We start from the raw sequence: 23,595 nt of genomic DNA, 5'->3' as shown, positions 1-23,595 counted from the left end.
CTGCAGTAAAAATGCGCTGCTCTACGGAAATGCGCCAGGCTGCCATTCATTCTGAATAGCACCCCCACTCATGTAAAATCGCATTGTGTGTACGGGAACCACAGGGAAATCGCTTGGTCAAAAATACTGCATTTTTGAAAAGATGCATACACCTTTTTTTGTGCAAATGCAGGCATGGCAGCCCATTGAAATGAATGAACTGCCGTGCCCACGCAAACATGCAGAGATGTGAACCTAGAGCAGTGATGGCGAACCTTGGCACTCCAGAAGTTTTGGAACTACATTTCCCATGATGCTCCTGTACTCTGCAGTGTAGTGGAGCATCATGGGAAATGTAGTTACAAAACATCTGGGGTGCCAAGGTTCACCATCACTGCCCTAGAGTGAAAGAAATCTATGGTTACAGCATATACTTCAATTTTGCAACATCAGCACTGTAATAACACCACAATCCTATAGAAGCTTCCTTGAAAAATCCCCTCTCCTGTTAGGAGTTCTGCCTGTCTGCTGGCTGTCTCTTTCCACAACTTCCCTGCATGCTCTGCAGCTTCTCCTCAATTTCTAAGGACTACATATCCCATGGTACATTGCTTCCTGCAAGCAGTTCTTCATGAACTGACTCCGCCTCCTAAAACTCCTCCTCTCAGCCCCTCTGTAGTTAAAAGGCAGACTCTGTGAAATGCGTGACACAGCAGTGCCTGCTCACTGTGTATAGCGACTACCAGTCACAGAATTCAAGGAAGTAAATATGTGGGGAGCTTCACAAAGTAAGTTTATAAACTTTAAAACTGTTCAGATTAATATGAGCAGAGTGGAAATGATTTTATATTTTGACCGTAGTCCCTGTGAGTTGTAAAGGTAGAAGTCCACCCAGGACTGCTGTTAGAAATCATGGGGCCCCGTACAACCTACCTGGCAGGGCCCCCCCTGAATATGTCAAGACAATATTTTCACAAAAAATACACTAAAATCATTATTAGGGGACATAACATAGAACCACTTTTACTAGGTTCACACAGGGGGTTCCTGACAGGCAGGGGAAGACAGCACATTATATGATAAGACCTACCCCGAAAATAAGCCCTACTGTGTCTTTTGGTGCAAAAATTAATATAAGACTTGGTCTTATTTTCCGGGAAACATGGTAGAAGTCATGGCATCTGTATCAAAGTATCCTGATATTCACCCCCCAACATAAGCCAGCCAAGTATTTGTAATCAGCTCCTGGGATTTTGTATGTGTACTCACAAGATATTCATGTAATACAATCTTACTGTTTTTTTTTCACATTTTAGCTCAGATCTAGAATACTTTGTACACCTTTACCCCCCTCCCCACCCATTCTTACCTTTCCACCCATCCCCCAACTAACATACCTAGGTAAATTTTATTACATATACGGATGATAATAGACGGTCCTAGGGTGCTCTACTGGTTGCTAAATTTCTAGGACTTTGTTTACCTTGGACCTTATGTAAATTTCCACATGTATGTACACTCACCGGCCACTTTATTAGGTACACCTGTTCAATTGTTTGGGAACACAAATTGTTAATCAGCCAATCACATGGGGAAGAAAGGGCATTTAATTGACTTTGAACGTGGCATGGGTGTTGGTGTCAGACGGGCAGGTCTGAGTATTTCAAAAACTGCTGATCTGCTGGGATTTTCACACACAACCATCTCTCGGGTTTAAAGAGAATGGTCCAAAAAAGAGAAAATATCCAGTGAGCGGCTGTTGTGTGAAGGAAAATGCCTTGTTGATGTCAGAGGAGAATGGGCAGACTGGTCATAGATGATAAAAAAGCAACAGTAACTCAAATACCTACTTGTTACAACCAAGGTATGCAGAATACCATCTCTGAACGCACAACACCGGGTGCCACTCCTGTCAGCTAAGAAGAGGAAACTGAGGCTACAATTGGCACAGGCTCACCAAAATTGGACAATAGAAGATTGGAAAACTTGCCTGATCTGATGAGTCTCGGTTTCAGCTGCGACATTCAGATGGTGGGGTCAGAATTTGGTGTAAACAACATGAAAGCCTGGATCCACCCTGCCTTGTATCAACGGTTCAGGGTGGCGGTGTAATGGTGTGGGGGATATTTTCTTGGCACACTTTGGGCCACTTAGTACCAATTGAGCATCGTTTAAATGCCACGGCCTACCTGAGTATTGTTGGTGACCATGTCCATCCCTTTATGACTACAGTGTCCCTATCTTCTGATGGCTCCGACCAGCAGGATAATGCACCATGTCACAAAGCTCCAATCATCTCACCACTGGTTTCTTCACCATGACAATGAGGTCACTGTACTCCAATGGCCTCCACACTCACCAAATCAGGTCACTGTACTCCAATGGCCTCCACACTCACCAGATCAGGTCACTGTCCCCCAATGGACTCCACACTCACCAGATCAGGTCACTGTCCTCCAATGGACTCCACACTCACCAGATCAGGTCACTGTCCTCCAATGGCCTCCACACTCACCACATCTCATCCAATAGAGCACCTTTGGGATGTGGTGGAACGGAAGATTCAAATCATGGATGTGCAGCTGACAAATCTGCAACAACTGTGTGATGTTATCATGTCACCATGGACAAAAATCTCTGAGGAATGTTTCCAACACCTTGTTGCCATGAACACCTTGTATGCCACGAAGAATGAAGGCAGTTCTGAAGGCAAAAGGGGTCCAACCCGGTACTAGCAAGGTGTACCTAATAAGGTGGCCGGTGAGTGTAGATGCATTGTAACTTTGTTAAAACACAAAAAAAGAATAAAATAAATTAAAAATGTCATTAAAATGCCTAAACAAACTTTAAATCATAATATAAAAACTTTCCCGGAAATCCTGCTAGCTCTAATGCTGAGTACTGTTGGTTATTTCAATGGTTTATGTGCGGGTGAAGAGAAATAATCAGCATTGCACAGCTGAGCAAAACAGGAACACCTAATACATACATGGATCAAAATTTGGCCGGTGAGCGGAAAGAAGATTGCATGATCTATGGCCTGCCTTAGAAGTCAGGGAAAGTTTCAACCCTCCAAGGACCACCCACCAAATAAAATATCAATTCTGAGTGGCCCAGAGCAAACCAGCTGAGGACTGAGAATAGTGCGCCCTGAACCATGGCTGCTGTTAGAAAGCACCGCCCCCCATACAGCCTACCCGACAGGGCTCTTCCCCCACAATAAAAAAATAATAAAACTTTTGGGGAAAAAAAAAATATTAAAACAATATTTTTGCTGAAAATAGACTAAAATACAGGGGAGCCCAAACAGCAGGGGGAATCAAATCCTGAACATGGAGGATGATAAGCGAGGCAGGGGGGCAAATACAAAAATACAGGTACAGCTCCCCCTGTGCCTTCCCCCCTGCAGCAGCTAAAAGCCGGCTTCTCCTCCTCTCCATCCCATCAGCTGCTGCAAGGAGAGACGCCCGGGGGATCAATTCCTGTAACTGACCCCCCCCCCCCCCCCATCATCACACTGATCACCCCCTTTCCTGCCTACATTAAATTCCCCTGATGCCCCAGCCCCATGTTGGCCCAGCCCAGTACAGGAGGACCAGTGTTACCCCCTGCCCTGAACACAGCATTGCCTGAGACATCAGAATACACTGTCACACTGGCCCCATTATCACGTAACACATGAATCATAGACAATGGATCCGCACAAAAAACACTTTCACTGTACTGGCTAGGAGTTGACAAAGGTACGAGGAGGCCTTATTTATTTCCCATTATCAGATGTGTTGGGACAGGTAAGTCAAGCTGAGCCAAAGAGACATGGCTACTTACCCCTACTGTGTTCTGCTGCCGGACATCCAGAGCCGATACCAGTCCTCCAAGAGCCTGAGGATCTTCGTAGGTTACACTGGCACAGAAAAAAAAAGAACAAACAAAGGGGTCATGTAAAAATTCTACAAGTCACGCTCCATAGGTACAGATCAGACTGAAGCTAATCTTTTATCACAATCACTAATCGAGGCGCGTTTACTATGTGCCTTTGGGCCAAGATGGTAACTTCATCTGTCACTGCCACAGTTACGGCCAGCATGATTACGTCACCGCCTACCTCACACGTTGCGCCCAATAGGCTTTCCAAAAGGTTTAGGCTTTGAGAAAGCCATTTGGACGCAACGCGTGAGGTAGGCGGTGACGTAAACACGCTGGGCAGAGCTGGGGAAGCCGAGATTAATACTGAGACATGTGAGTGTATTCTATATTCAAATAAAAACTTTTATAAGGCTATCTGCACAATGGTCTCTTCCTCTTGCTTCCTATATGAGTGACACCACACTGAGAGCTGCGGATCGGGACTGACAGCCAGTGGAGCAGTGCCACTATAATACTGCAAAAGCACATACTGACCTCCTTTAGTTAGTGAGGTCTTTCTAAGCAGGTGAGAAGACACCCATAGGTGGGGTGAAGGGCACTGTGGTGAATAAAGTCAAATATTTAAGAATCCTTTGGTGAAAGGGATTGCACTATTCACAGAGATTTGATATTCCTTCCCTTATGGACTTTTTTTGAACAATGGACTTACTTTGATTAAATATATATATGTAGTACCCTCCCAGGTAGGTGCTAATGAGAGAGTATAGTTTTTGGCTCTGTCTGCCTATCACAGGAGCAGCAGGGAAATCTAGATAGCTCTCTGCCTACCAGAGAGCCGGATCTGTGAGTTAGGTCTTCTCAGTGTGCGATACATTGGGTCTAGATAGTGTTTTACACTGGTCCAATAGGGAGGCAATGGGTACATAGGCTTTGATACAGTCCTGGTGATTGGTAGAGACTGGCTGTCTCGGTGCATTCTGGGATACTGTATAAAAGCCAGGAGCACATGTGCTGCGGGGTCTTTGGCTGGTGAGCAGAGTCCTGGAGGGAAAGGAACTGAACCCAGAGGTCCAGGAGAACTGACTGGAGGGGTAGAGACACTGGAGACCCTCGAAAAACAGTATTGTGAGTACAGGGGATCGTGTCTAGGGGCCTGACCTGGGGGGGGGGGGGCACCCCGTTGTAGGATAGTCAGAGGACAGGTATCAGTCTGTGGAGTGAAAGGGGATACTAGGCGGGAATCCTGAAGACAATCTACCCAACTAAGTCGTCTGTACAGAGACTTAACCCAAATTCATCTAGTGGCAAGGTGAATCAGCAGCCGGGCTGCATCTTCAGACAGGAGTCCTCATCTATTGTGAATAGTTTCATCTTGAGTATCCCACTCTTCCCTTCTCCCATCCCTATTTAAAATAAAACACCAAAAAACAACGAGTAAAGTGGAATAAAAGGAGTAAAGTGCTAAATTGTGCATGCTGCAGTTGTGAATGGTAACCTAGGGGGATCCGAAGGTGAAGAATTCAGCAGTCCTCAAGGGGACAGTGCTACATTATATTTATATATATATATATATATATATATATATATATATATATATATATATATATATATATATATTTCCTATGAAAATTGATGATTAATGCACTTTACTTATTGAAAGATGATCACTTTTGTATTGAATATAGCTGCTTCCTGTAGTTTTTAAGGTCTATCACATATGGATCAGAGATTTTTATTTTATTAGTAGGTGGTGTATAGGATTAGTGCGGAGGGTTTTTCACATTTATATGTGAACTTTTTACACATTAACACACTTGTTGGATATTATTATTTTTTAGCCGTAGTTTTTACATTTTAACGTGCTGCTAATAATATTTACAGTTTTTTCACCATTATTTTTATATCACTTGATTATTGAATGCTTTTTCTCCCTATGAGGGCATAGACCTAAAAAAAAAGTTAAGTAAGGGCTCTTTCACACGGGCGTTCAGTTTTTCTTGCCCGATCAGGTCCTTTTTTTTTTTTTTTTTTGCAACGGACACGGATGACACTTGTGTCATCCGGTCCGTATGTCCGTTTTTCATCCCATCCGTTTGCGGATGAAAAACAGACATAATGTATCTCTATGTAAATACGGATGTCAGCGGATGACACCACTGACATCCGTTTTTGCGTCCGTTCCGTTTTTTGAACGGAAGAAAAAATAGGGTTCTCCTCCGTTCCAAAAAACTGAACTGAACGGAACGGACGAAAAACGGATGTCAGCGGATGATCATCCGCTGACATCCGTATTTACATAGAGATACATTATGTCCGTTTTTCATCCGCAAATGGATGGGATGAAAAACGGACATACGGAACGCCCGTGTGAAAGAGCCCTTATCCTTTTGCCCCCCCAGCCCTGACCTATCCACCCCCTGCGGCAGATGTATACTTAACTAGACTGGACGACAGTGGCCATCTGGAAAGTTTAGCACTTCTGGATAAAATCTTCTTTCTCTGGCTGCATAAAGGCTTTGGTGAAACTGACTTTTACTTGTTTCCTCTATCTGGGGACAGCCCCATAGACAACTATGGGATGCTACTATTAAGGTGCAGGCAGGAGATATAAGATTTAAATCAGAGATGCTGAGGATTTCTGCAAGGCCATGGGTCCTCCGATCCAGGTAAGTAAACATTTGGAGTGGAAGAGGGTGGGGTTATCATTTAGATAAAATAAGGTCAGGGAATAAAAAAAAGCATGCTTACTTTTTCCGCTGATCAGCCAGAGAGTTAGTCCTCGTCTGTGCAAACATATCAAAGTCATCCCGTGGATTGGTGGCCGGGAGGGTACTAAGTGTGGAGCTCACAGTATTTGTGCCCATATCTGAAAAAAAAAAAAAAACAGTTACTGACAGAATCAGGTGCCCATTTGATCTAGTGTAGGAAAGATTTTAATCAGTGTCGGGCAGTCGGTAATAGCGGCCAACGCGTTTCTCTCATGATAGGTGCACTTTAAAAACTCTTAAACAATGGTCAGAGGCATTTTGTACATTGATACAATGCTACCTCCAACATCTGACACTGGTGTTACCCACAATTATGAAATAGAAGTACTAGAGCTGTACAGTGAGCTTGTAGCCATGTAGTGCACATTTAGATACGTATATATTCACAACAAGCAGTAAGCAAGCTTTAAAATAAGCCCAAACTCACCCCTTGTGGCTGCAGGCATTGTGGAGCAATTCATTCCTATAGTTTATGGCACAAACACGGATATCCTTCAAGGTGCACTCATAAAAACTCGGTTCCCCAGCTTCCCCTCCCAGCCACCCTTCCCAGTAGTGCCTCAGCAGCTCAGCTCCCTGTCTCAGCCACCCTTCCCAGCAGCTTAGCTTCCCCTCTCAGCGACCCTTCCCTGCAGTGCCTCAGCAGCTCAGCTCCCTGTCTCAGCCGCCTCTCCCAGCAGTGCCTCAGCAGTTCAACTCCCCATCTCCGCCGCCCCTCTCAGCAGTGCCTCAGCAGCTCAGCTCCCCATCTCAGCCAACCCCCCCCCCCCAGCAGTGCCTCAGCAGCTCAGTTCCCTGTCTTAGCCATCCATCCCTGCAGTGCCTCAGCAGCTCAGGTCCCCATTTTAGATGCCCTTCCCAGCAGTGCCTCAGCAGCTCAGCTCCCTTTCTCAGCCCCCCCCCCTACCAGCAGTGTCTCAGCAGCTCAGGTCCCCTTCTCAGCCACCCCTCCTAGCAGTGTCTCAGCAGCTCAGGTCCCCGTCTCAGCCACCCCTCCCAGCAGTGTCTAAGCAGCTCAGGTCCCTGTCTCAGCCACCCCTCCCAGCAGTGTCTAAGCAGCTCAGGTCCCCGTCTCAGCCACCCCTCCCAGCAGTGCCTCAGCAGCTCAGCTCCCCGTTTCAACAACCCCTCCCAGCGGTGCTTCAGCAGCTCAGCTTCCCCTCTCAGCCACCTCCCAGCAGTGCCTTAGCAGTGTCTAAGCAGCTCAGGTCCCCGTCTCAGCCACCCCTCCCAGCAGTGTCTAAGCAGCTCAGGTCCCCGTCTCAGCCACCCCTCCCAGCAGTGCCTCAGCAGCTCAGCTCCCCATTCAGCAACCCCTCCCAGCAGTGCTTCAGCAGCTCAGCTTCCCCTCTCAGCCGCCTCCCAGCAGTGCCTTAGCAGTGTCTCAGCAGCTCAGGTCCCCATCTCAGCCACCCCTCCCAGCAGTGTCTAAGCAGCTCAGGTCCCCGTCTCAGCCACCCCTGCAGCAGTGTCTAAGCAGCTCAGGTCCCTGTCTCAGCCACCCCTCCCAGCAGTGCCTCAGCAGCTCAGCTCCCCATTTCAGCAACCCCTCCCAGCAGTGCTTCAGCAGCTCAGCTTCCCCTCTCAGCCGCCTCCCAGCACTGCCTTAGCAGCTCAACTCCCTCTACCAGGCTCCCATTCCAGCAGTGCCTCAGCAGCTCAGGTCCTCGTCTCAGCCGCCCCTTCCAGCAGTACCTCAGCAGCTCAGGTCCCCATCTCAGCCGCCCCTCCCAGCAGTGCCTCAGCAGCTCAGGTCCCCATCTCAGCCGCCCCTCCCAGCAGTGCCTCAGCAGCTCAGGTCCCCATCTCAGCCGCCCCTCCCAGCAGTGCCTCAGCAGCTCAGGTCCCCATCTCAGCCGCCCATCCCAGCAGTGCCTCAGCAGCTCAGGACCCCCTTCTCAGCCACCTTTCCCAGCAGTGCCTCAGCAGCTCAGCTCCCTGTCTCAGCAACCCCTCCCAGCAGTGCCTCAGCAGCTCAGGTCCCCATCTCAGCCGCCCCTCCCAGCAGTGCCTCAGCAACTCAGCCCCTGGTCTCAGCCTCCCTTCCCAGCAGTGTCTCAGCAGCTCAACTCCCTGTCTCAGCCTCCCCTGCCAGCAGTGCCTCAGAAGCTATTATTCCCCTGCCAACCCGCTTTCCCTCTTCAGCAGTGACCCAGCAGCTCAGCTGAGCAAAAGCTTCAACAAGCAGGTAAGGGGGCAGCCCAAATGGCCCACAGAATGCACCTATAAAATAAGCTACTGCACATAATGCTATACAACAGTCTAGGCTTGTATGGGCAGAAAATCATTACCAAGTCCACCAAGTTGGGTCGTTAGTGATGCAGGGGCCGTGTTGCCCACCATTGGGCTAACCACAGCTGGTGATCCGGGGCCAAGGTCTATAAGGTTGTCCTCGGTGACCTCACTCAGGACCTGTGACATCACAGAAGAAGCAGATTATTGAACCACTGAGCGTAAAATACATCTAAAGTGATGAGAAAGACATGGCACAGCCCTACCTGTAGAGATACACACATCCACAATGCACCCTTTAAGTACTAATGAGTGGTGGCCTGTGACTTGGTTGTGCTACTGCTGCCAGTGATCCAACTCTAGGTTAAATGATGGCACAGAATGGCTGCCATGGTTGTGTGCACTCAATGGAAATATGATAATGGTAATCTGTTGAGAGCAAAATATGGAGGCGCCCACTGCTGTCTTAGGCTTTGAAGTGGTTTACCGGAATTATGGCTAAAGCTATCAGCCATAACCCCGTTATTTTTTTTTTCTCAGCTGGCAATGCTCTCTCTCATAACAGCAATCAGAGTGGCTAATTAGCAGCTAGATCGCTTTTCGAAGCAGCAGGAGGGGTCAACCCCCCCTCCCGCCACTCTCCGGTGTTTCTCAGGCTTACCGTTCTTACCAGTGTGCCCGAGAAACGATCCGATGGATGGTGCGGGTGGCTGTAGAGGTGAAAAGTGACTAGATTGTCTCTGATCGCCTCTATGATCTAGGAGGACTGTTTACATTTCTTGTAATAGGAATAAACATGATAAAAAAAATAAATAAGAATTTTGTTTTTTAAAGCACCCCAATCCCTCCGTGCCCACCCTAAGAAGCAAACGCATATGCAAGTTGCGCATGCATATGTAAACAGTGTTCGCACCACACATGTGAGGTATTGCCGTGAACATTATAGCGAGAGCAATAAATAAATTTCCAGGTCTCCTCTGTAACTCTAAACAGGTAATCTGTAAAAAAATTTTTAAAGTTTAGCCTATGGAGATTTTTAGGTATTGTAGTTTGTCGCCATTCCACGAGCATGAGCAATTTTAAAGCGTGACAGGTTAGGTATCTATTTACTTGGCGTAACTTCATCTTTTATATTTTACCAAACAATTGGGTTATATAATCAGTATAATAGCCATAAACAGCCATGAAAATTGGAGAGGTCAGCAATGGTAGCCATTCTGCTTTCTTACTAGGGGTTCCTTTAAGTTCTCCTTCACATGGCAGTTTAGCCACATACACCAGAATACAGCAGGCAAGCAACAGTGGCTGAAATGACAGGTGCATGCCAAAAGCAGCAGGGGCTCAGCCTGTATATTGTAAAAATCAGATCACGAGCAACCGCCGCTTATCCGAGCTGGCCTGATGACGTCACCTCTAAACTCCACCCTACGCATTTCGTCTTCCAAGGGGCGCCTGGGATCAGAGTTTTGTTAGCAAAGCACCATGAGACTTCCTGTTCAGTGAGGTTGGAGTCTCTGGTAAGCAGACTTGTGTGGTGGTGGTGGTAGGAGCACTGGAGTTTGCGGAGGCTTTAAAAAAGTTGTTTATTCACATTGGACTTTTTCTTCATTAATCATAATTTATATGGGACTTTCCATTAAAGTTTACACAACAGTTTATTTTGAGAAAGGAATGCAAAATATTATATTGAATATATTTTAAAGAAACTGCGCAACATATTCTTTTTTCACATCTGTACATAGTATTATTGACAGGCTGACAGCAGCCATCAGTGTTCGCATGTTGCCGAAAAACAAAGTGGTTACCTGCGGTTAGGGACAGGTGCCCAGGGCTGGATGTATCTTACTGCATTCCACGGTCGGACACCTGTCCCTAACCGCAGGTAGCCGATTGGTGTGCAGATACATGCAGATAAATGCGAACAGCGATGGCTGATGTCAGCCTATCAATAGATTGTACATGCTGAGCAACCACCACTTTTCATATGCACTTGCCATTTTAGCCACAGGAATCCATTGATTCTTGCAGCTGGAATCCGCTGTATGCAACTAAATGGCATTGGGAAGGGGGCTTAAAGGTAATATATTGGGGGTTTTTATATTTATTATTAATAAATATAAATAAATCAATATTGCTGCGCCAAGTGATCAAACTCAATCAGAATAAATTAGTAAATACATTTGCACCTTGGCATTTATATTGGAGTATTCCAGTATATCTGTACTCATTTTACACACAGTTTTATTGATTTATATGTATTTAGTAATTTATTCTGATTGAGTTTGATCACTTGGCGCAGCAATATTGATTTATTTGTATTCACTGGTGGTTTGTGTTAGCACTAATTGTCTGCTGCCTTGTATATATCCATTGGTAAATGTATTTATTTTTATGTGGTATGCGCTGATTACTTCACATTTTTGTATATTTATTATAGTTTATAGGGTTAAAACTGAAAAATAGTCAGTGGTAAAGTTTTGCATTCTAATATTTGATATTCTGCTTTTTGGCCAGTAGGTGGAGTAGTAGGCTTCTTATGTTTTCTAGACTTATGATAGGCATACACCAGTCGAAAAACCGTGCGAACCAGTTTTCGAAAAACGAAGACTTGGCCATGAGGGCAAACAATAGTGCCATCATGTAATGACCAAACGTAAAATCGTTCAATAAACATAAATTAATCAGTTTTTCTTCAGGTTTGTTACATATGCGCAGTGCAAACAGTTACATTTTAGCGAGCAAAAAACACATTAATATCTTTCAATTTATCGTTGGTTTGGCAGAATTTTCCAACCTATTCCTTTGATTATTTGGCTCTAAAAAGTCGAAACCGATTTTCTATTAATGCCCATTAACTGGACCAAAATGAACAACCGGTCCAAATGACAGATTTTCGAACAATTTTCCGGCTAGTGTATTGCTGGAACTTGACTAATTTAGTAAACTAAAGCTTGTTTACAATGAAATTTGCATTGAAAAAGAATGAGATTAAGCAGTAATTCCACTGTTATAGGACAATCCAGTCTGATTGAGGTCTCAATCATACAAAGTCAGCCTCAATACAGATGGCATCTGTTGTTCTATGTGCCCACAATGCTCTGTGAATCCTTTGTCTTGCATTAAATATGCATTTGTAAAAGAGTGTTTAAAATAATTAAAAAGTTGAACTCCATGCAGTAAAAGACACATTTTAATGTATTCATTATTATATCATGTGTTGTTTTGTTTTTAACGAATGTAAGTACCCAAATTTGAGTTGGTATCAACCTCTTGCAGTCCCTATACAGCAGAGCTTGGACTGTAGGAAGGAGATGCAGCACAAGGAACCAATTGGGTGTGTTGCAGTTCAAGGTGCATGCTGATAGGAGGAGAAAGCAGAGTGACAGAGAGATGAGCTCACAGGTCTGCTGCTTCTCCTTTTACTGTCCAGTCACAGGCTTGGGAAAGGACAAGGCCTGTAAGTGTTACTTAAAGCGGAGTTCCGGGCAAAAAAAGATTTTTAAGCAAAAAACACCCACGGGGCAGTCAGGGCTAGTGCATTTAAGCAACGATAGCCTCTGAACTGTCCCCTGTTTCACTTACCTTTTAGAAGAAATACTTACCTTGATAATGTCTTGTCCAGCGCTGCCATCTCAGGTGTGGGCAGCTGAAGCCGGAGCGTCCTCTTCGTGTCCTCTTCGGTGACGTCGGAGTCCCAGAATGCCCTGCTCGTCATTTCCGGTGCAGGCGCGTCATCCCTGAACAGCTTCTGGGTATGCCAAGAAGCTGTTCAGCAGGGAATGACGCGCCTACACCGGAAGTGACGAGTGACTCCGGTGCAGGCGCATTGACTCCTGGGATCGATGACGCTCATCTCCCAGGAGTCAATGCAAGGAGGAAGTGACGTCGGGGGCCGCGGCCGCAGAGGGGTGAAGAGGAAGGAAGGTAAGTATATTTTCATTAAAAACAAGGTAAGTGAAACAAAAAAAAAAAAATTTAATTATCCAATTCTTTTTCAGGTTTTTTTAAGCTAGCGGACGGTGAAAGGTTTATTTTCAGGGTGGAACTCCGCTTTAACTGCAGCAGAGAGCTCTCCTTCCCTGCTAGACAGAGCCAGGCACAATTTAGTGGGAGAAAAATAACACAGCTCCAGTGTATGTATTTCTTCTATGTAATTAGAGGATTCCCTCGAGTTCAGCTTTAACAGTTTATTGTATAAGGCTGCTTTCACACTTGTGCGATTTTGTTGCCGCGATTTTACTGCGATTTTGACTGGACTTGAAGCAATGCCTATGTCTTTGGACCTCAAAACGCATTAAAATCGGCCCAAAGTAGTGCAGGGACTACTTTGAAGTCGTTGCGACTTTTGAAGTCGTACAGATATGAACGGTACTCCTTGGAAATCATTGAGTACGACTTGTCATGCGACTTTGCAGTCCCAAATCGCAGGACAAGTCGCACAAGTCTGAAAGGGGCCTAAACCTACAAATATGAAAATAAAATCAACTCCAAGTCATTATAGTTTCCACATAAGACTTTTCTTTCTGGGAAAACCATCTATTCATAATATACAGTGCGGTCGATCACTGATAACAAAGGCTTACCCCATTAGTGTTCTGTGCAGTGCGGCCTGTTCTGTATCGTTCAAACCTATAAATATAAAAAAAAACAATGGTCAGGAAAACAACACATAGCAGTAACCTGACTGTGATCAGCAAGTCAATCACCAGGCCTGGACACTGTCACATGTGGGAAGGGAGCACATTGTTAACCCTATGGAAGTTCTAATACAGACTGACATGCAGCTTATACAGAGGTCCAACCCTGAAGGAGGAACAGAGTCTGGAAAAGGTGAGCACTAGTAGATGGGGAGGGTGACCATACAGTGAAGAACACAGTTACTTTAACACTTTCCCCATCTTCCCCTCCCCAACAGCTCCCCTATGTAAGCTCCAAACCAGACCAACATGGAGCATATACAGGGATCAGAACCAAGGCTTTAATAGAGGAACAGAGCAGAGGGGGAGTGTGACGGAAGTGAGTACCAGTAGATGGGGAGGGTGACTATACAGTGCAAAGCAACAGGGTGACTTTAAGGGCTTCTTCACACTGGCTTCAAAATATGGCATTGGACAAACTTTTTTAAAGCACTCTGAATGCCAATCAAAGCACCTCTCACTAAAATAAATGGTAAGCTTAGGAATTTGGAGAGGGGGACCCCAGGGTGGGAGAAGCTAGCACATGTCACATGTGGTGCCCAGCATGGGAGCAATAGGGAGATAGTATTTTCAGCAAACCAGAGGATCAGCAGAGCTTGGCGTTACTACTGAGTGGGGGATCGGCAGAGCTGGGGTACTACTGAGTGGGGCATCAGAAGAGCTGGGGGTACTACTGAGCAAGGGATCTGCTCAACAAGGGTACTAATGAGCTGGGGATCTGCTGAACAGGGGTACTAATGAGCTGGGGATCTGCTGAACAGGGGTACTAATGAGCTGGGGATCTGCTGAGCAGAGTACTAATGATCTGGGGATCTGCTGAACAGGGGTACTAATGAGCTGGGGATCTGCTGAGTGCAATACTCATGATCTGGGGATCTGCTGAACAGGGGTACTAATGAGCTAGGAGTATTACTGAGAAGGGGGTTCTAAAGAGCCCCTTAAAAAAAAAATAGAAAATCAACATACACAGGGCATTTGCCAAGCTTCATTAAAGCTTCAAAAAAGCATCACAGAAGCATTGAAACACATAAAAAAAAGCATGATAAAGTGGTAGGAGTTTAATGTGTGTTAAAGTTGAAGTGTAAATGAGCCCAAACCACCAGCCTCTCCCTTTCCTCATACAGCTCATACTGTACTTATGCTTTATGTGCTTCCCCACTGTTCTGTTCAGATGCTGGGAGCGAAGAGAGGAAGGCCAATGTCAGTATCAAGTCACAGCTTAGAGATCAGATCCCAGTGTGACAGACCTGGGTGAGTGAGTGACCAGCGCCCGCGCTGTAAAGGGAGAACCGGGCCCATGCATGCCCTCTGCATTCTGTCATCAATACTATGCAGAGTTTGTACTTGGTGCTATGCTGACGTTTAAACTCTCCATAAGACTGAATGGACAATGCACACTGCTCTATGGTAATATCCCATAAAAAAAACAAGAGAAGGGCGCACCGACCTAGTGCATTACCAGAAAAAATTTATTGGAAAATTGTTAAAACCACGTCATACATTATACTCACAAGAGTATGCTATGTAAAAGCATAAAACCAAAAGGTTCCTTCAGGCTATCCAGAGACCACAGGACCATATTCCTTAATAATGACAAGTGAACTTGAAGGTGTCCATATAGATAGGGCTAACGCATGATGGCTCTGAGTAAGAGGGTTCTCCCTCGAAACGTGTTAGCCTTATCTATATGGACACCATAGAACAGTGTGCATTGTCCATTCAGTCTTATGGAGAGTTTAAACGTCAGTATAGCACGAAGTACAAACTTTTATGCTTTCAGTTTGTGTGGATACCCATACCCCTGAGAGGGCAGCAAGACTTCAGATGCCAACAATTTAGCCACCGCCTCTTTGGTTTTCACGCAACATTTGAGCGCAGGACACATTTACTTGTCTATGGTAATATCCCGCCGTATCGGGTACAGTTAAATATAGGCGTTGCAAGGGGAGCTTGGGGAAGCTTCAGTAGAAATATTACATGGCCAGCTCTGATACCCCAGGTCTTAGGTAAGAAGCTGGCACAATTACCGGAAACCATTAGTGATACAGAGAGCTCACGTAGCTACAAGGGGACAGGTAGTACGGTTTGAAATCTTTTGCACATATGGTCCATATGGAATGAGGATGTCAACACATACCTCTCATATCTGAGGAAGACATTGTTCAAGTCATCGTTCACATGGAGCAGCTCCTCGGTCACCTCCTCATTGGACACTCTGGAGATCAGTTCCACAATCCTCTGCTGCATTGCTCTGCAGGTTCTGTTTAGGTCCTATATAAAGCAATATACCGTAGTTTAGTTCCACCAAGGAATCCGGACAATACTCATCTGCTTGGATACATAGCGAACCTTCCTACATCCCGGAGTTTGCATAATCTGGAATTCTACATTCCCCAACTGACAAGGAATTACTTTAAAGCGGACCTTTCACCTTTCTCTTTGTTCGCTCCCCTCTCCTCCTTACACAGTCACAGTAAAAGACCTTATTTGCTAGGCTTCCTTATTTCGCACCTAGCCAAGGATGATGTAGCCCTTGGCTGCCACTGTGCCTGCACAAAAACTCTAGACTGTCCTGAAGCATTCTTAACCACTTGCCGACTGCCGCAAGTACATATACTGCGGCGGTCACCCCCGGCCAGGCAAAGTGACGTACCGGTACGTCACTAGCCTGTCACTGGCTTGTGAGCCAATAGCGGGCGAGCGCGCGCCCGCCCGCCCCGGCTCGTTCCCTAACAAGTCAGTACTATGTAGGACCGTTGATCACTGTTCCTACACCTCAAGCCACAGCCAATCACAGTTAGAATCACGCCCCTAGGGACACACATAACCCCTCCCTAAAATTAACCCCTTCCCTGCCAGTGTCATTTTTACAGTAACAGTGCATATATATAGCACTGATTACTGCAGTAATGTCACTGATAACCCCAAAAGTGTCAAAAATGTCAGTCAAGGGTTCGAGCTGTCTGCCGCAATGTCGCAGTCCCGCAAAAAAAAAAATCGTAGATCGCCGCCATTACGCGTTAAAAAAAAAAACAAAAAAATGACAAAAATCTTTCCCTTTGTTAGTAAACGCGATAACTTTTGCGCAAACCAATCAAAATACGCTTTTTGCGATTTTGTTTACCAAACCTATGTAGCATAGAACAAATTGGCCGAAAATGTTAAAAAATTTTGATTTTTACATTTTTTTTGGGGGGGGGGAATTTCATATAAAAAAATGTGAAAAATATTGTTATTTTTTTTTGTTTTTTTTTGTTTATAGCGCATGATCAAAAAAATAGCACAGGTGATCAAGTACCACCAAAAGAAAGCTCTGTTTGTGGGAAAAAAAGGACGTCAAATTCGTTTAGGTACAGCGTCGCACGACCGGGCAATTGTCCGTTAAAATCACGCAGTGCCGAATCGCAAAATAGGCCCTGGTCAGGAAGGTGGTAAAATCTTCCGGGGCTTAAGTGGTTAAGGAGAAGATTTGGTGCACAATAACATCCACTTTTACACAGGCTTTCTTGACCCTAGTTAGGGTCCATTCGTTCTGGTGAGTAGGGTTCCTGGAGGGGTCACAGTCACCTGGAGCACAAATGTTTTATGTCTGCACTGGAGCACTTTGCACCTTATTGATTGATCACTTATTTGGACACTGTATTGGAATATGTTCTGTTGATTGAACTTTCTGGACACTCGTTTACCATATGTATACATCTTTTTAGGACACATTTGCACTGCATTTGTCAACTTTTTATTCACAGTTGATTTAGTATGTTTTTATGCAAGTGTTGGGTTAATTTGGTTTTATAAATTTTCGTTTAATGTGTATGCAGTACATCCGTGAAAAATCGGATACGAAAGACCGCACATGATCTGAAGTTGCTGACAACCCGGAAGTCTGGGAACAAATGTCCCAAAAAACAAAAATCGGACGAAAAAGTTTGTGAATATTATACACTGTGAACTAAAAACGGTAATGAACGCTGAGCAAGAGAGAGAAAAATCGGAGGATATTTCGTCCGATTTCCATCAAGTGTGTACGGGCCTTTAGATAGACCTCTGACCACATAGATCAAGATTAGTCCACCTCAGAAGAGGCCCACATATACAAAGGCCAGGAGATGCCTCTGGTATTATATTATCAGATGTTCACCTTAGCATCCTTCCAAATGTGCAGCACACTTTCCTAGTATCTCACCAAAGATAACAGAAAAACTGTGCAGGGCATGCCTGAAATTGTACCCTATGTTCTGGACAACCTTCAGGGAAAATTGAGATTCTGATTGGGTCCTGTTCACAAAGGGTAATTTGTGAACAGGACCCAAAAAAAACAACCCCAGGATTGCCACTGTTGCAAGGAAGCAAAATATGAATATTTTTGAAGATTTTTAGACCATAGATTGTTGCAGCTTGGAATACAACAGTCATTTTATTCACAACATGGCGTGTTTGACTATTATATAAAAACTATTTTGTGAACCTAGAGTTTTCCTTTTAAGGCCCAGACTGGCCATTTTCCTAATCCTTTCAGTAGAAAACCCAACAGGACCAGCCTTACCTGTAGCAGTTCCAGATCTGATGCATCTTCCTGACCAGGGGTCATCTCTGTTAGCATCTCAGACATGACTTTAGTGTTTCCACGTACTATATCGAGTTCACTCCTCAGGCGGCCGATCTACACAGTAAAACAAACATAAGCAGTGCAGGTCATGTGCCTGGTAAAACCATGCAATCATAGGGACAAAATGGTATGAAATCCTGCATTGCAGCAATGATTCCATCAAAAAGACCATCTGCAGAAAACAATTATGCTAGTCTTAGCCCAATTAAACCTTCTGTATTGATTACTTTAACGCATTCAGGCTGCAAAATAAAATAACGGAATTTTTGTAAAATCTTACCTGTAAAATTCCTTTCTCTGAGTCCTCCGACAGTCGCCGCCATCTTCATATTCGTCACAATGGGGTATTAGACTTTGCTCCGAAGGAGTAGCTAGGCAACAGAATATGTTAACATTAAAGCTTTTAACATATCCCACCCCCAGGGGGTGGTCCCCTCAGTCAATACCCTCCTACTTCCTGCATCCATATCTCAGTTTCAGTGGAATAGCAGTAGAGTATACAACCAAACCCCAAAAGAGGGGCGGGGGCGGCGACTGTCGGAGGACTCAGAGAAAGGAATTTTACAGGTAAGATTTTACAAAAATTCAGTTTTCTCTTACGTCCTCCGACAGTCGCCGCCATCTTCATATTCGTCACAATGGGGACGTCCAAAAGCAGTGCAAACATGAGGGGTGGGAAACGCAGCTGCGCCGTAAGGCAACGCAGTCTCCACATCAAAGAAAGGAACCTTACCAAAGGAAGGAAACCATCTGGGCAACATGAAAAAAACTTGCTCAACAGGAGCAACAACCCAGGAAAAGCAAATAACCCAGGGATAAAAAACATATCCCAAAACGCCAGGGGTCCAAAACAAGGGACCCTAAGGAACTGCCGCACTAAGAACCTTGCGGCCAAAGGAAGCATCTGCCGATGCCTGAACATCCACTCTGTAGAATTTTGTGAAAGGGTGTACGGTCGACCAGGTCGCCGCCTTACACACCTGGGCCACAGAAGCCCCATGACGACAGGCCCAAGACGTACTCAGAGATCTAGTAGAGTGCGCCTTCACAGGCATAGGCGGAACTTTTCCCTGCAAAGCATATGCCTGTTCAATGGTCTGTCTGATCCATTTGGCGATGGTAGAAGCCGACGCCGCCAAGCCCTTCCGAGGACCTTCCGGAAGAACAAACAAAGAATCAGTCTTGCGAAAAGACTCAGTCGATTTAAGGTAAACCCTTATCGCCCGAACAACATCCAAAGAGTGCAACCTCACCTCCTTCGGATGTTTAGGCTTCGTGCAAAGCGAAGGCAAGACAATATCCTCATTGAGATGAAATTCCGAAACTCGCTTCGGAAGAAAAGAAGGATTAGGTCGCAAGACCACCTTATCCAAGTGAATGACCAGATACGGAGACTTGCAGGACAAAGCCGCCAGCTCCGACACTCTGCGAGCCGAAGTGATCGCCACCAAAAAGGCGACCTTTTTGGACAACATAGACAACGAGATCTCCCTGATCTGTTCAAAAGGAGCACGTTGTAACACAGATAGAACGAGATTAAAGTCCCAAGGAGGCAGAGGTTCCCTCCAAGGAGGGACCAGATGCCGTACCCCTTGAACAAAGGTGCCAACCAAGGAGTTAGAAGCCACAGGACGTTGAAAAAGAACGGCCAGCGCAGACACCTGACCCTTGATCGTAGCCAGCGCCAAACGCTGGTCGACACCCGTTTGAAGGAAGGACAACACTCGAGAAACCGAGTACGTGCGAGGTGAAAACCCCCTGGACTCACACCAGGCAAAATAGGCCTTCCAAGTACGGTAATAGACCTTCCCTGAGGAAGGCTTCCTCGCGTTGATCAAAGTGCGAATGACCTCAGGGGAGAGACGCCTAGCCTTCAGGACCTCCGTCTCAACAGCCAGGCCGTCAAAGCCAGCGACTGTAAAGCAGGATGGAATATCGGCCCTTGAGACAGGAGATCTTCTCGAAGAGGTAGACGCCATGAGGCATCGACCGCCAGATTCACGAGGTCTGCGTACCAGGACCGGCGAGGCCAGTCCGGTGCCACAAGAATCACCGTGCTGCGTTCCGATTGCAACCTGCGAAGGAACCTGGACAGCAATTGAATCGGTGGAAATGCATACATCAGTCTGTACTGATGCCACGGGACCACCAACGCGTCTGACGCGTCTGCCCGAGGGTCGCGCGTCCTTGCCACGAACCTTCTCACCTTGTTGTTCAGACGAGACGCGAACAGGTCCACATCTGGAAGACCCCACTTCGCGCACAACATCTGGAAGACAGCTGGGTGGAGAGACCATTCCCCCTGATCCAGGGTCTGGCGACTCAGATAGTCCGCCTGCCAGTTCTCCACCCCCGGAATGTGAACTGCCGTTATCGCCGGGACATGAGTCTCGGCCCAAGACAGAATGTCGGCCACTTCCGGAGCCGCTCGGGCACTCCTGGTGCCCCCTTGGTGGTTGATGTAGGCCACCGCCGTGGCATTGTCCGTCTGCACTCGAACCGGACAGCCCTGCAGCCTGTCCGTCCAGCGACGAAGGCAGAGATTTATCGCACGCAATTCCAGAATGTTGATCGGAAGGGAGGACTCCCCCTCCGACCAAGTTCCCTGGGCGGACAGAACGCCCAGAACGCCACCCCAGCCCGACAGGCTGGCATCCGTGGTGATCACTGTCCATGAGATAGGACGAAAGGACTTGCCCCCCGATACCATCGGGGACTGGAGCCACCACAGAAGATCCTTTCTGGTGCGATGGCCTATGGAAGGCTACAAGAAAATGGCCGCCCGCAGTGAAAACATGCGGCCGGAGCGAGCGCAGTCAAAATGGCGCCGTTTGGCGCCGAAACCGCCGCTCCCCCCCTACTGTGATGCATATAACACCACACATGTAAAAGCGATCGCTGTATCGTGCCCCAAACATGACAAAACATGCCCCACAGCACACAGCCCTTCACACCTCACACAGGCTGACACAGACAGTGTCACACAGCCCCCCCCCTGCAGCCCACAGCGTGCAGCCAGAGCGATAGGGAGCCAAACGGTGTGAACAGAGGCAGGTTACACAGTCCCAGACTGACACCCCCCCGACAGACAGGTCCCCACATAGATACACTTACCTCTTAATGGCGTGGGGAACCCGCACAGGCGAACAAGCCGCTGCACATGAGGCAGGGAGAGTCGCATCCAGGACGCACAAAATCGGGGTTAAGAAACCGCACAGCGTCCAGTGAGGTAGCCACCTCACCAATCATCCCTGCACCGAACAGGGATGGGTCGTTCACTGTGCCAGGAGCGTTACCTGGCTGAACGCTCGAAGGCAGGCTGGGAAGCCACCGATCTACGACCTGCGACCAGGGGGATCAGCCCGAGACCCAGCCCGCACGAATCCTCTTCATCAGAAGAACTAACTAATGCTGACAAAAAGAACAGCTAAATAAAGAGAGAGAAAAAACTCAAACAAAAAATCAAAAAAGAAGAGAAAGGCTGAGGGAAAAAGCCCCAGCATAGAGAGATCCAGCTACTCCTGACAAGCTAGACATTGAAACTGAGATATGGATGCAGGAAGTAGGAGGGTATTGACTGAGGGGACCACCCCCTGGGGGTGGGATATGTTAAAAGCTTTAATGTTAACATATTCTGTTGCCTAGCTACTCCTTCGGAGCAAAGTCTAATACCCCATTGTGACGAATATGAAGATGGCGGCGACTGTAGGAGGACGTAAGAGAAATACTGTTTATATAATCAATATATATATATATATATATATATATACATACAGTAAACCCCCGCTCCATAGCGGTTCAGTTTTTGCGGTCCCGGTATATTGCGTTTTTTTTCGTAATGTTATTTTACTATATAAATCATTAAAAAAGAAATATTTTGTGTTTTCCATAGCTCTTGCTATGTCTCTCGGTATCTTTTATGTGTTTAAATGAGTTTCTATTGTTTTAAAAGTGTGTTTAAAGACCTTAAAATGCTTCTACACGTACAGTGACAGTAAAAAAAACATGCCTACAATGCATTTTAATAGGGTTTTTCTATTTCGCGGATTTTAACTTTTCGCGGCTGGGTCCGGAACGTAACCCCCGCAATGGAGGGGGGTTTACTGTATATATATATATATATATATACACATACACACACACACACACACACACACACACATACATACACAATAAATATACCACAGTTTTTTTACTTGCTACGTGCTGCAGTTAAAAGAGCCTCTGCTGGTCTCACACACAAGCCGCAGGCCGGGTTTATAGAACTGTTGATTGGAGCGGTGTGCAGAAAGGCATGTCAGACTGCTGTCAAATCCAGGCCATGTGTGAGAGAGCAGTGGTCTGACTCTCCAAATGCGTACACACCCCCCTGCACACTGCTCTAATCAACAGTGCTCCGCATTATGCGTGAACATTGCTGATTGGAGCAGTGAGTGTCAGGCCAGGCCAGGCCATGTAAGTAAGAGCAGCGGACTGACTCTCCAGCGTGCACACCACCCCTGCACACTGCTCTAATTACTACTGCTGTGCATTGAGTGTTAATACTGCTAAATGGAGCAGTGTACAAGGGAGTGTGTAAGATCTCTGGTAACCCAGGCCTCATGTGTGAGAGCAGTGGTCTGATTCTTCGACATGCACACACTCCCCTGCACACTGCTCTGCATTAGGTGTGAGCATTGCTGATTGGAGCAGTGATTGTCAGGCCAGGCCATGTAATTAAGAACAGCAGTCTGACTCTCCAAGGTGCATACACCCTCCTGCACACTGCTCTAATTAACACTGCTGTGCATTGAGTGTTAATGCTGCTAACTGGAACAGTGCAGAAGGGAGTGTGCAAGACTGCTGGCAACCCAGGCCACATGTGTAAGAGCAGTGATCTGACTCTTCGACATGCACACACACCCCCCGCACACTGCTCTAATTAACAGTGCTCCACATTAGGCGTGAATGTTGCTAATTGCAGCAGTTAGTAAGAGCAGCGGTCCGACTCCCCAACGTGCACACACCCTCCAGCACACGGCTCTAATCAACCATGCTATGCAATCAAAAATGCTGTGCATTGAGCATGAATGTTGTGGATTGGAGTAGTGTACGTGGGAGTGTGTATTAATAATAATAATATTATTTTTTTTTTTATAAAAAAATTATTATTATTATACAGGATTTATATAGCGCCAACAGTTTGCGCAGCACTTTACAAGGAAGACAATACAGTTAAACATACAATTCAATACAGGAGGAATTAGAGGGCCCTGCTCGTTAGAGCTTACAATCTAGAAGGGGGGTCAAGTGAAACAAAAGGCAATAACTGTGGGGGATGAGCTGATGGAGAAAATGGAAGTATAGTTGTTAGGTGTGGGTAGGATAGGCTTCTCTGAAGAGGAGGGTTTTCAGGGATCGTCTAAAATTTTATAGGAGAGTGCTCCACATTAGGTGTGAATGTTGC

The 23,595-nt window shown here is 46.1% G+C and overlaps 1 protein-coding gene across 9 annotated transcripts in view; it reads right to left on the bottom strand.

Annotated features, from left to right (window-relative positions):
- The window catches only part of TOM1L2 (target of myb1 like 2 membrane trafficking protein), a 111,841-nt gene that overhangs the window by 24,734 nt on the left and 63,512 nt on the right, over positions 1 to 23,595 (bottom strand). For all 9 annotated transcript variants that reach the window (XM_082260687.1, XM_082260688.1, XM_082260689.1 and 6 more), the window contains 6 exons: positions 18,087 to 18,203; positions 15,681 to 15,814; positions 13,430 to 13,475; positions 8,906 to 9,026; positions 6,595 to 6,712; positions 3,808 to 3,883 (listed from right to left, as the gene is read on the bottom strand). In XM_082260687.1, coding sequence (XP_082116813.1) covers positions 3,808 to 3,883; positions 6,595 to 6,712; positions 8,906 to 9,026; positions 13,430 to 13,475; positions 15,681 to 15,814; positions 18,087 to 18,203 — 612 coding nt within the window. The remainder of the gene's footprint in view (positions 1 to 3,807; positions 3,884 to 6,594; positions 6,713 to 8,905; positions 9,027 to 13,429; positions 13,476 to 15,680; positions 15,815 to 18,086; positions 18,204 to 23,595) is intronic.

The sequence above is a fragment of the Pelophylax lessonae genome (assembly GCF_965119305.1).
Source record: "Pelophylax lessonae genome assembly, chromosome: 6".
Lineage (NCBI taxonomy): Eukaryota > Metazoa > Chordata > Amphibia > Anura > Ranidae > Pelophylax > Pelophylax lessonae.
This window is presented reverse-complemented; position numbering and strand designations above follow the sequence as displayed.